General features: G+C 43.2%; 1 protein-coding gene across 2 annotated transcripts in view; it reads left to right on the plus strand.

Annotated features, from left to right (window-relative positions):
• TGFBR2 (transforming growth factor beta receptor 2) overlaps positions 1-13666 on the plus strand; it is a 130344-nt gene that overhangs the window by 59242 nt on the left and 57436 nt on the right. The window contains exon 1 of one of the 2 annotated variants that reach the window (XM_055804625.1): positions 9956-10296. The exons of the other annotated variant lie outside the window; for it this stretch is intronic. Within the exon in view, the coding sequence (XP_055660600.1) occupies positions 10203-10296 (94 nt within the window). The 5' untranslated portion in view covers positions 9956-10202. Of the gene's footprint in view, positions 1-9955; positions 10297-13666 lie in introns of those variants that run through there. 2 annotated transcript variants of the gene reach the window in all.

The raw sequence follows: 13666 nt of genomic DNA on the forward strand, positions 1-13666 counted from the left end.
CTGCCAGTTCTCAGCTGTCACCACTTCTTTCACACCTGGAAGCTCATGTTGCCGGTCTATGATTGGCACCAATAGTAAGTGGTGATGTTAGCATGCCCCAGACAAGTCACATTTGCTACTGCAGATGTCTTCTTAAGAGTCATCAGAATGAACATTGCAAAGAGAATGATGTTTGCACCTGAAAGGCCAAGTAGAAGAAAACTAGAGTTATGAAGTACAAATATCATTTATGGTGCTTTCCACCTGGGAAGTAAAGTCTGCTTGATATACCCTAACAGATAAGTGTGGGGGTAGTAATTATTACTTCCATGTTGTACACGAGAAAATATGTCCACAGAGGTATGAGTTATCCCCCATCTTGTCTCTTCATGTGCCACACAAAAGTCAACAACAGAAATAAGAATAGATACACATATTTGTCTAAAAATCTGCTCAGTGCTCTAAGGAGAGGGACTAATTTTTTTTAGGTCATAATGATCACTCATAAAAAAATAAATTTACCTGTTCTTCCCAGGGGTCTCTTTCTCCAACCATGCATTCTAGCCAAGAATCTTCAAGCACTCCACAGGGAGCAGTGCATCTCTTAGTCTATGAGATTGATTGGGTTTCCTCAGATTCTTAGAAAACTCATATGGCATCCTGGAGAGAGGAGCAGGCTGTCAGCGTGAATGGTGCAACGGTGATAATTTGCAGTTTGAGTGGTTTATTCCAATATAAAAAAATAGGGTGGTATTTTTTTGCAAAAATTAGCAGGGGAAAAAAAGATTCAGGTCCCTCTAGTGGTTACCTCCAGCCATTGTCTCCAAGGAAAATTATGAGCTATACTTCAGGTTACTTGACTTGCAGTTCAGTGAGGTGAAGGTCTACATGTCTATGCAGAACAGGCCAAATGGTACCTTGCTCCCTTCGTCACCTCCCTGAGCTGCCTGCCTTCTGGTTGCCAGTGAAGCCCCACCAAAGGCATGGCTTCCTTTGCCCTGAGGTGCGTGGGCAGTAAGCAGAAAACGGGAGGTCAACAGAGCTTGGCTGTGTGCTCTGACTGGAGCATGCAATGCAACTGCAGCTGGCACAGTTCGTCATGGCACGTGGAAGGAATTGTGACTTTCAGGGGATGTTCTGCATGACTGAAGACTTTTGGAGCCTGTCTACTAAATGATTGGGCTGACAGCCATGTCTGGCTTGGTATGGGGAAGGAACAATACTTGAGCTGTCTGTAAATTCATTCTTTTCCATATTCTTATTGTTCTCACTGACACCCAAGAGGATGAAAAACATCAAAACCAATCAATAAGCAGGAGCTAGATGTCCAAATTCTTAAAGAGTCCAAGTCAGCACTTACTCCACATTTTTCTGCGTAGAAAGTCAGTGATGAAAAGCCTCTTGTCAATGATTATATGACTGTGGCACCAGCAAACTTTAATCACAATATTAAAGGGAACTCAGTGCTAAAAATAATGTCTACCTCTTAAATTCTCTTGCCCACTGCAGCTAAGTAAGGAAAGAAATTAAACAATGACCTAATAGGTGATTTAGATGGCTTTTTTTCTTGAATCTCTGTTGGTTTTGAGAAACTTTATATGAAATACCATGTAAAAGCTTCCACAAGAGGCATGGAGGGTAACCCATACAGGATGGGCAGGGACACGTACCCCAGCGTTCCTTTGAGGGGCAGAGCAACCCAAAGCAAGTATGTCAAACCCTGCCAGCTGTAGCTACTAGCAAGAACTGAGAGAAGCTAGAAGTAGTAGGGGGTAGACTGAGAGAAAGCACTCAGGAACTGGAAGGAGCAGGTGAGAGAACACACTGACAGCACGGGGGAGGGCAGGACAGAAAGCAGATGCTCTGAGACTGCAGCATCCTGCTACAGCTCTGGGTTATGGTAAAAGTCTTCCAGTGTTCTAGCTTCCAGACTAGTCCCATGGAAGATAGGTCTTCACTGCAGGCAGCCTAGACTCTGGTAACCTGGACCTGAGTGCGTAAGTTAGCCTCATCTACCTTTGTCCCCTATGGGTCTCCTAGGAGAGCGTGTCGAGCAAGTCTGGGAGTGGGTCTCAGTGCAGCATTCATCTGAGCTAATGATCCAGTCCATGGGAAGGGTGGAAGAGCTTACAACCAGGGCAAACTGTGGGACAGAACCAGAAGATGTTCAGCACTCTCGTGAGTCAGTTTGTGTCCTTGCTGCAAATTAAGCACATTTTTTGTAGTGAAAATAAGATCTGTACTCCCCAATACGCCACTAGGCTTCATGAGCAGATCAGAGAGGTAAGGAAACAGGTTCTGTACAGGAGGCCAAGCTCATTCTGCAACACCAACCCCAGTTCAGTTACACCCTGCCAGCACCACGCACACATATATGATTACACTGGTAGAAAAAGTGGACTCCAGTGCCATGGCTTTTTCCAGGGCTTTATGTATCCACTTATCAGCACATCTGAGAGTAACTAGAAAAAATTGTTGAGGGCGGTAATGGAATGGAGACCAGCCTGCCTGGGACTCTTCATTTCAGTTAAGAGGGCAAATAAAAGAGCTGTCGAGTGTATTATGCCACTTCCATTTCACAATGCCCTTTATTCTGGGCTTTGACTAAAAGCCGCTATATGAGACCCAGAAGTTTTACCACTGATAAATTAACTAAGTGTGTTTGTTGCTAGTTGTGAAACTAATCATCAGGAATTTCTTCTGAATTAAAAGGTAATGTGCACACACAAACACAGAAACAGACACACTTTTGAAGAAGCAGCTTGTTAAACCTAACAGTACCATGGTTTGAAATAGCAGTAATGGCAAAGATGTTAAAAAAAGGATTTATTTTTAAAGTAACAGTCTGTAATTGACACCCAGGGGAAAAGTCAATGAGGAGAGATTAAAACACTCAGAACAAATAACCTGGGGAAAAGAAAAAAAAGGAAGAAAAACATATTAAAGAACAGGAGAAGGGAACCCAAGGAAAGGAGGCAAAGAAAGACAACAAAATGAAGAAAAGAAAGACATGCCAATTTAGAAGAGCATGCCTTTTAAAGGAAAACCACTGAAATCATAGGAGTAACGTCATGCAGACAGCTGTAAATTACTTTTCATTTGTGATGGAAACTACTGAAGTTGATTTTTCAGTCTTTTCTTGGTTTTGAATCACAGTAAAAAATCATCAAAGTAAAGTAGAGATGAAAACCAGGCTAATACTTATGGCAAGCAAATACACGCATCAAATAGCAAGTGCTATAGAAGCTCTTCAGAAAATTCAAACCAACTTCAACAGGATCTCCTCACTCACTAATGAGCACCGCTACACTTTTCTGTACAACATCCCACCCTGTTGCCTGGCTGTCTTGTTTACCTCACCATAAAGCTTACAAACTCCTCAATTTCTAATCAAGTTTTATATTAGATGGACGGTGGTTCCTCAGGACAGGAGGGCTGCAACTGCTCATGATTCAGAGATCCAACTCGGTAGCACTAGAGAACATGTGTCCTTATCTATATTTCAAAGCATGTGAAGAGACAACAAATATTCACTCACACTCTCATCCCTCATCGGACTCAATTGCAGCTCAATTTGGAGTAGGCAGGAGAATAACCAAATCACTTTCTCCAGCCACGGGTCACCAGAGGTACAAAAATGTTCTTAAAGACAGGCCAAAGTTGAGCGAGAAATGTTATGCACCTTTGTATAGAAGGAAAGACTGACTTTAAACCAGCAATGCTCATTTGTTCCATCACTACAGTCCATATCTAGACGTAGAGCCTGGGGAACTGACACTCCAGAAATGCCAAATTGACAGAAAATGCACAATGTTATTTCTCCATAGACAGTGGAGTCAATCATGCATCTTCTATTAACTGCAAAGTATCTAATTCTCACTTACATTAAGGACCATTTGTAACACTTTAATATTGTGAAAGAGTAATAAGATGGGTATAAATTGCACTAAAGCTTTCTCTAATAGCTTCTGTATTGTTATACTGAGGCAGAAAACCTTGAATATCGCTGAGGCTGTGGTTTAACAACCTCTCCCTGGTCCTTGCAGAAGTCTTTAACACCCCTAAGGCTTGTCCCAGACTGTGAGATGGAGTTGCTATCCTTCGCACCTAGTGAGAGTTTCAGGTGAGCACTGTCATTTTCACTGCCCAGTATTAGACAGCTCTGGCCAAGAATTGAAACTTTTGATGGTAACACAGCTAGTCTGGCCTGAATTGTGAAGGGAAAAGCCTGCCTAACATTCAGGGCTGGTAGGACTGCATGGAGAAAATCTTCCAACTGGGGAGGTGTTATACCAGCTGGAAGATATGGGAGACTGTGCATGCACAGCCTGAACATGGTGCTCACAGGTTAGTTTGGTGATGTTCTCAATCACAGAAAAGGAAAATAGCAAAAGTTCATTATATTAGCCAAGTTATTTCCAAGCCACAGTTAGCCCATTTGTTCCAGGGTCAGTTGGAACAATATCCAGCTCCCAAGGCATTCTGGATCCTCCTGTACTGCTTGCTTCTGACCTCTAAAGCACAGTAGCCACCTCCTGTGACCACAGATCATAAAGTTGCCTTGCAGATAAAAATTATGGAACCATGCATTTCCTTCCTGAGAGGAACAGCTGTGCGATCACAAATAAATTTGTTTAAAGATTCTGGTCAAATGAGTCAGTTTAATATCATCAGTGTACTGCATTCCTGAATAACACAGACATGATTTTTTGCTTGGTGAGATGGGAGGATACTTTCCTCAGTTCTGGGGCTTTGTGGTTGACGTACTGGGATTCTTTCAGATTAGATATAGCAATATACTCTATCATGGATTCACAACTGCCTTTTGTTCCAGTGGGAAAAATGAAACAGAAGGGCCTCTGTGTTACCCTACTTAGGTTCTTTGATATCTTCAGATATTTTCTGAGGCTTGGCATCCAACGTTCAAATTCTTTCTAATGAAGAGCCTAAAATTACAAGCTTTGATAATAATAAATATGACAAATTTTGTGGTAATGGAGACAGGTTGCACGTGTAACCATATTTTTGAGCAGTTTAAATCATCTCCCAAATGTATCTGTAATAATTTGGTTCCATGTATTTTGAAAATGTAAAAGAGTTAAGACAAAAGATAGAACATGTTTATGGAAATGTGCAAGGTTTTTCCCTAGCTCAGATACCCATTGTCAAAGAAACTCAAGAAAACAGTATAAAATTCTCCAAGTGTCCTTTGCTTTTGGAAAAATAGAATGGAATTCCCACATAAAAGGTTGTGTGGTGAGAATAATCGTCCTTCCTGCTTCTGGCCCTGCCAGAAGCACTACAAGAACCATATCTCTACTGACACTAATGTAATTCTGCTTTCACTCTTGAGGGTATTTATACATACACAGTAAACACAGAACAAGCCAATTCAGTGAAGCTTGAAAGTGGTTGATTTGAGTTCTAGCTAATAAGTCAGAGATCATGTGAACGGCAGTGCCCAGAGAGTCTAGCACTAATTTGAATAATATTTCAAAACTTTATTTTGCTAGATGTCATTCAGGAGATTTGTACAGAAAGCATTACTAAGATAAATCTTGAAGATAACATTATTCTTGTTGCTTCTGATGTATGCAGGAGTTGATAACAAGCTGATTGCCTCCTTCTGACGGATGATTATACACAACAGATGTTTTAATTTGATTATATCTGTGAGATAAGCATAATGCTGTGTTAAGTCCAAACACTTTTTATGAGTCTTTCAAAACATTTTGCAATGAACGTAACCTTCTGTAAATGTCCTTGCTTGAGGCTGTGTGTGTTCTCTTAATGGTGCAAATTATTAGTAACAAGTTGAAACCAGTGATTATGCAAAAGAAGAAAACTGCATTTAATGCTAACTGTAATTCTGTGCTCCATGATAACCTAAATTAAAAGAGAAAGGTGATGCAAGCAGTGATACAAGGCACGGTAGTTTAACATCACTCCAAAGAGGACTATGTGTTCTTCAGCAAATGATGCACAAGACAGGCAGAGCTTTTATCAATTACACTGAAAGGCCAATACTCCCTGCCAGGCACCCTCAATTTGAAAATTAGCAGCCAAATATCAGCTTTGTGAACAGAGTGCTGCAGGGAACAGAAGTTTGGGGTTGCACATAATACAGGGTTACAAAATTTTATTTTGAACTGAATTGCCAGAATTTCCCTGAAAATAAACCTCTTCCTTCACTGCAGTGAAATCAGTGTTGTATGTTGCTCCCCATGTTTTGCTTTTGTATGTAAGATGGAGTAAACAAAAACATTTCAAAATTAATTGGCTGCTTCAAAAACCTGATCTGTATCATAACAAAAAGATCAAAATGGGATGTGTCAACTTTTCAAAGCTGATTTCCTAGTTTACTTTTAAAAGTAGTTATGACAAAAGTTAGTCAGAGTCATCGATGTTTTTATTTTGGTCAAACTATGTATTCTAGTTATGTCATTGGTAGTTTTGTCAAGGCAATATCAGCATACTATGCACCCAATTGCCTTGTTTCATTCCAAACAAAAATCAAGGCAGTGATAAACGATTACCAGTCGGTAAAGCATATTGTAGCTTAGATGATGCATACAATTCAGAGAACATTTTCTTTAGGGTTCATGTCATCTAACATCCAACACCTAAAAAGTAGATGTCTCTGTTGTCAGCTCATGTGTCTAGAGGATTTTAAAATATCTAGACTCCTCTCTCATCCACAAATGAGACTGCTTCTTTAGATGGCAGGAAAGGTGCTACGTTTGTCTCAGTCATCTCCTGGAACTTCGCTCCAAGGCTAACTTTTAGACAGCTAAAGTAAGGTGAGATATCTTCACCCTAAGCCACGTATGTCAGCTTTAGATAGGCATAAACATTATGCTATGTTAGTGCAGCTGTATAGGCCTTACTTAATTCTAAGTCAGTGGATCTGGGAAGCAGCTTGTTGTGGGATTCTTTCTTAAACAAAGCAACACTGGGAGCTAATAAACTAATCAAAATAATGGCTGGACGGGGCACAACAGCAGATCTTGGCTGTGGCTACAATGATTTTGGGTTAAAAGTGTATGTCGTGTAGAGTGAAATGACAGTTTTTAATAACAATGCAAGTTTTGTGGAAGCTTGAAATTGTTCTTCATATGAGAATAACGCTCTAGCACATGTGGGATTTCGATAGAAATATGATACTGCGAGCTGAGAAATGGTTGGAATACTAAAGAGAAATCCTTCACACTCAGTAGTTTTTATGGACTGTTTTAAAAAGCTGTACCTAAAACTACAGCAAGAAGCATTTAGCTTGTCTTCACTAAGAGGCCCTGAGATACAGGAGGTACTAGCTTGTTTGTGTTCTGGGTGTCTCTTTCTAAGGCTCAGAAAGAAAACACAATATTCAGTGCTTCGATATTTTGCCCGAGTAGTGAATTGAAATCAGCTGACCCTTTCTCACTCTGTCAGGCTGAAGTTAATTATTTACGGCTTTAACCTGTGGCTCTTCAGAGCCGGCTCTTTCTTACCTCAGTCAGGCTGAGGTTAAATATTCACAGTTTCAATCTAGAAGTAATAAACTGCCATCTGTTTAAAAACTGAGAACTATGAACAATAAAATGGAAAGAAATGTTATATATATATTTTGGTTGCCCAGGAAATCCTGATTAAGCTGCATTTTGGCCCTAACAGGGAAGCTTATAGCACTCAAAAAGGCAGGACGTGAGCCTTTGTTAATAAGCTTGTCAGGGACAAATCTGTGAACAAATTGGCATTTACTTCAGCCTCCTCCTTGACTGTTGGTAACAAAGTTACTCCTACACTGAGGATTTCCAGGTAAGATAGATTCCTTCTATCCAGAATCTTTCTAGTGGTGCCTACCACTGTCATGGGCTCTCTGAACATCCAAAGTGCAGCTGTAGTACAATCCTCAGTGCATGATATGAAATAAAAACAGTGCTTATATGGAAACATCGGGCTTTAGAAATATCAGGCCTCTGAAATACACTTGTAGTGGACTCCTCACTTAACTGGGTATCAGGTGCTGTCTCACCTCACGTGAGAGAGAGAGAGGTGCTGTGATGCCAGGCTGCAGTCAGGGATGTTGGAGGGGGACACCTGAGCACAGCCCTCCCCAAGGCCTCCACCTCCTGCAAGTCTCTCTCCTGCTGCCAGACCCTTCATGAGAGAGACTAGCCAGAAGGTGCCCATGTGGGAGAAGAGCCATGGCACTCGTGTGAGGAAGAGAGATGCAACTGAGGCAGAGGGCAGCTTGCCAAGTCATGCCTGGATTGTGACAGGTTTGAATAGTTAACTCTTATATTATGTACTTAATATAAACATTAAACTCGTCTTTAATAGTTTTTGGTGACTAACTCCCAATATGAAAAGAAGCTTAAAAGCCAACAGGAGAGTTCAGTGTACACAGCCAACTTCCTAAGCAAACAGCAACTCTTTGGCAACTGCAACTTGACAGCTACAAGGAGAGAGAAATGCATACAGCATACAGTATATGCTGATGGGGGTTGAGAAATGCTTTTGTTTAAGTGGATTACTGAAAACACAGCCAGCTTCTAGCACAGAGTTGGTCCACAGAAACTGATAAGAACACTCCAGTCTATGCTCAAAAGGGAGTCCAACATTTTTCTTAGCTCTGAAAGGCAGTGACTGTGTTTGAGTGAATCCGGACTGTATTTAAAGGGGGTGGGGAAGAAGAAAATGCTCTTGGAGAGGGTTATGAGAATTTGCACCACAAACAGGGACTGCACTGTGAAATTACGCATTTAGGGAGTTTTTAAAACAAAATTTACATTAAATCACAATGAGATTTTTTTATGTCTGTTATAGGCCAATTAAATGCATTATGCAAATATTTCCACATTCATACAGAGATGATCTGGGACATTCAGAGCATGATCACATATATTCCTCCTGAAGGCTTAGCCTTTTTCTGAAATACCCAGGTCTGTACCTTTTAACTAGTGTTGTAACTGAAACGAAAGTGAATCACCAAAATCTGAACGGACACCCTCAAATTATCCCCACATGTATCAGTTTATCTTTTAATCAATTCCCAGCCATTTAACTCGGGGAGGAAGGATGACTCTGTGAACCAAAAATGAGTCTCAAGACAACTGCTGGCTATGCAGTTGCTGGATTCATGTTGGCAGAAAGCTCAGGCCTTATTCTGGTTGAGAGTCTTAACAGTTCTTGTAGTCTCTGCCTGGGTCGTGCAAAGCTGGCATAACCAGTGTGGTCCTGCTCCCGGAATCCTACGTGCAATTTCTCCCCCCTGGAGAAGGCAAAAAATCTGGTACAAGCTAAACCTACTTCGGAAAGAGATGGAGAAGAGCTTCATCTGTGTCACATTTGCAGCCCTTGGGACCAAGTGGAGCACGTCTACCCATTTGGGAGCAAAATGGGAAAAAAAAAAAAAAAAAAAAAAAAGAGGCACATGGCAAGTTGTCCCTGTCAGCTCCAAGTCTACAAGCTGAGTGCCCGGCTAGTCTGTGTGAACATTTCTCGCTATTACCCTGACTCCAGCCTCTCTGCCCCCTGCTTTAGTTCCTCTGGGGGTTGCGTCCCTCATTCCCACGCCGGTTCTGCAGAGGGGGGAAACAAGCTGCAGCAGCATCGGTACGGTGAGGGTACGGATCCCAGGAGGAGCTCTGGGAAGCCCCCACGCCCTGAGTGGCAGGACTGGGCCTTTGTCAACCCCGTGGGGAGAAGGAACCGTTCGAGCTGCCGGTTTCCCATCGACCTCGAGCGCCCAGGCCAAGGCGCGAGGGCGGATGGCGGTGCGCGGTGCCCGCCTCGGGGGGGGGGGGGGGGGGGGGCAGGCACGGGGAGCCGGGCGGCACGTCGGGGCTGGCCCCGGCGCGTTTGTGGTGGGAGAGCCAGACCTGAGAGGGGCTGGCCTCTGGCAGATGATTGACGCCAAACTGGGTGAGGTTTCATGGCAAAAAAAAAAAAAAAAAGGAAAGAAAGAAAAAGGGCGAGCGCAGGGGAGGGGGTGACTGTGGGAAGGGGGAGAAGGAACTACTGTAAGAGTAAGAAAGTCCTGCCCAGCTGTTGGCGAAGTTTAAGATTTCCTGTTTCCCCTGCAGCGCCGAAGTGAAGTTTCAGTGAGTCACCCGCAGCCCCGAGCCGCGGAGCCGCGCAGCCCGCTCCCAGCCCCGCCAGCCCCGCCGCCGCGGCCTCGGCCTCCCCGCCGCCCCCGCGCCCCGCCCGCGCCCCGCCGGCCGTGCCCACCCGGCCCCGCGATGAGCCCCCGGCTGCCGAGGAGCCTGCGGCGGCTGCTGCTGCGCGTCTCCCTCTGGGTCCTCATGGGCAGCTCGGTCCCCGCTCTGCTTCGGGGTAAGTGTGCGCCGGCCCGGCGCTGCCGCTTGACAGTTGCGGGGGCCGCGGGCAGGAGCGGGGCCGGGGGCCGGCGTCCGCCGCAGGAGGGGGACACGCGGTTGCTAAGAAAGTTTGGAGGCTGGAAACGTTTCGGGAGGGGTCGGCGTGTTTGTTTATAGCCCCGCTGGAAAGTAAGCGGGGAAGAAAGGACTGGGAATCTGGGGGTTTCTTGGCAAAACCGGCGGTCCGTCCGTGGAGGGAGGCGGGGGGAGAGGGGGCTTTGGCAGGAAATGCAGCGGGGTCTGGTCCGGCCGGAGGAGCCCGCAGAGGGCAGCTGGGGGCTGACCGCCGGCCCCGCCGTAGTGGCTGCCCGGCCCTGCAGCTGCTGCGGCAGCTCCCGCACCTGGTGCCGGGCCGCACCGTGTGCCCGGGGGGCGGCAGGGCCCGGGGCGAAGCAGCGGCCGCGGCCCGCGCCTCCCGTCCCCCCGGTGCGGGCTGTCGGCTGCAGCATCTAGCCCCCGGCACAGCTTCTGCCATGCCCCGGGGACTAGGACCTGTTCTCTCTGCACGTCCCCAGGGAGAGGGGCTGGAAGGTGCCTGGGCAGCGACGCGGCCCGAGCCGGTGCCCGCCGGCGCTCAGAGCTGCTGGCCTGTGCGCACCGCAGAGCTCTCTGCAGCGTGGGTCAGCAGCTGCTTACCAAAGAGTTGTTTTATGTTCCACTGCCTACAGTGGAATTCGGCCGTGATTGTGAGTGGTTGGACTGAGAGTAACAGTCGTTCCTGTAGTGCTTAGTGCTGGTGTTCCTTGCTTCGCTTTTAATGACGCTTTACATCCCTTATTCTGTTTCTACCAAGGCGTCCTTCGATAGGTTTTTGAGGTTGTGGCTTAGCAGAATTCTTCATAGGATAATTTGGAATGTAGTAAGAGTTCAAAGTGCTGCTGCAAAACCAAGGTCCCTGCCCTGAGGAGCTTTCAGTCTCCATCCTATCACTGCTAACCTGCATATGTGAACTAACATCTGTAACTGCAAAGTTAGGCCCTAAACCACATTGCTGCACAACTGCTGAACCTAACAAGAGAACATTGGATTGCAGCAAAACTACATATGAGACAGTTTTGAAGAATTAAGCAGGTTTCTGAGATGTCTTGTGATACATATCACACACCTCGTTTTAGTCTTCAGGTGAGATGTACCGACACCTGAGCTTCTAAAAACTTTGTGCCCTCTGATTGTCCCTTGTGGTCCATTCATGGTCAATCATAATCTCAAAATTGTTGCTAAAACATAAGAACATAAACTAGATAGCTCTTGCATAGCTACTGCCAATAGCTACGTACAGCATGAATAACTTCATGCTTCATTAATAATCCTGTCAAAGTCAACAGGTTTTACATACCTGCAAAGTTACTCATGGAAGCTTAGGGCAGATTAATAAAAAAAGTTTAAGAATAAGACACTATGGTGTCCCAGGGCCTAAAATGGTTTTATATTAAATTTGAGGTGTGCAGCTTCTTGTTGATTTTGATATATATTTTTATTATTTCTGATTAATATAAATCATACTCAACTAGTGTTGTCTTTTATTTTGACCCCAGCCCCATTTTTTTGCAGATTCCCATCACAAAAAGCTTTAAATTAAAAAGCTCCACTTTTGTTAATCTTGTGCTATTTATTATTATGCTGCTTTTTTTGCTTTTTTGCTTTTTTTTTTTTTCCCCACTCAGCCCATCTAGAGAGTCTCAAACTACAGGTAGATTTTTAAAATGGGCATAGTCTAAGAGTTTGCTCTTCTTTCTTATCACAGGTCCAGTGAGGAAAAATATATACAGATTGGTTACGATTCAGCATTTTTTATACTGATCTTCATGTACACCCTACAATAACCACAACTGAGTAGACCTGTTGTCAGACAATTTATTCTGTAGCTCCAACAGTTGTTTTAATATTCACCATAGGATTTTGTTGTGCATATAATGGGAACAGTTTGTCAGAAAACAACAGTTCTGTGGGGGGCAGAAAGTGTGAGGTTTGTATGTTGGTTTTTATTTGGCATCCAAATGAAAACTAGAGCTGCCAAATGTTTTGGGGAAGACAAAACAGAAAAAAAGAGCTATTTACACTGTAATAATCAATAGCTCAGCAGTTCAGTGAGGATGAGGCAGGAGAAATACCAGTCTCAAGAGGGCTCAATTCTCAGGTATGCCTACTAACCAGCTGGCTTTTGGTGAAGAGGTTAATAAAGCCCCAGCTAGGATTTCATTTTAACATTCTTCACAGCAAAATAGTCAACAGGAATGGCACATTCCCATAAACATGCTGGACAAAACCACAAATTGGTGAGCTGGTCTAATAGGAACTATCTACTTTGCAAAAGATGCTCTTATGTCTTGTACTACACACAAGTAATTGAATTTTTCTTCCTTAGAATAAAGGGACAAGGTGAGATTTTGTTGTTGTTGTTGTTTAGAATAATTGTGAATGCTATATGGAACATTTATTCAATAGATTGCAGTGCAAACCAGCAGTTGCCCACATAAGAAATTGACACAGCTGTGTTCAAGTGAATATGAACCTGTAATTTATCTTTGGGGTATGAAAACCAAAAACTTATTCCTTGGAATAATCTGTGTAATAATTGTTCATTTCTGAACACTAGGAACTTAATTTCTCCATTCAGCCAAACTGTACTTGCATTATTGTATCCTTATTTTTTAAGAGTTATAGCACAGTCTGTTAATTTTATAGTCATGAAATCAAATTTAGCACTTCACATATTTGCAAGGGGGAAGTATGAGAACAAACATCTTTGTAACATGGTGGAACATGTTTGTAACACAAGCAAATCTAAAATGCATTCTTGCCCCCCATTAAAACTGGCAGATTTCCAGTTATTTCAGGAGGGAAATAGCAATAGAACAGAGATAGCATTGCATTTTCCTCTGTTCATGGGGTATCCTTGAATTCTAAGACTTTTATACTTTGGACTTTGAAAATCACTTTTATTTAATTGCTATTTTGAGCTCCTTGGCATTAACATACTTCTGTAATATTCAGGTGCTGAATTCCATACAGGAATGGTTTCTATTAAAAAATGATGAGCCAGATCTTAAGCTGCTGCAAATGAATACAGTTCCATTAGCATCAGTAGAGTTACATACAGTTATAGCAAAGAAGTTTCCTGAAACTATTTCAAAAGTAATTTCAAAAAAAGGGCAATGAAATAATTCTGTTTTTTCATATTGATAATACTTTTTCACTTATATTTTATAAACACTTACTATTATATAACCTACATTTAGCTAAACAGCATTGCTTCAAAATGAAATAATCCTTTCTGGGATGAATTGTTAGAGTTTCAAAGATGTAGTGTGCTATAATGGTGAGCT

Source organism: Falco peregrinus, chromosome 5 (assembly GCF_023634155.1).
Source record: "Falco peregrinus isolate bFalPer1 chromosome 5, bFalPer1.pri, whole genome shotgun sequence".
NCBI classification, from domain to species: Eukaryota; Metazoa; Chordata; class Aves; order Falconiformes; family Falconidae; genus Falco; species Falco peregrinus.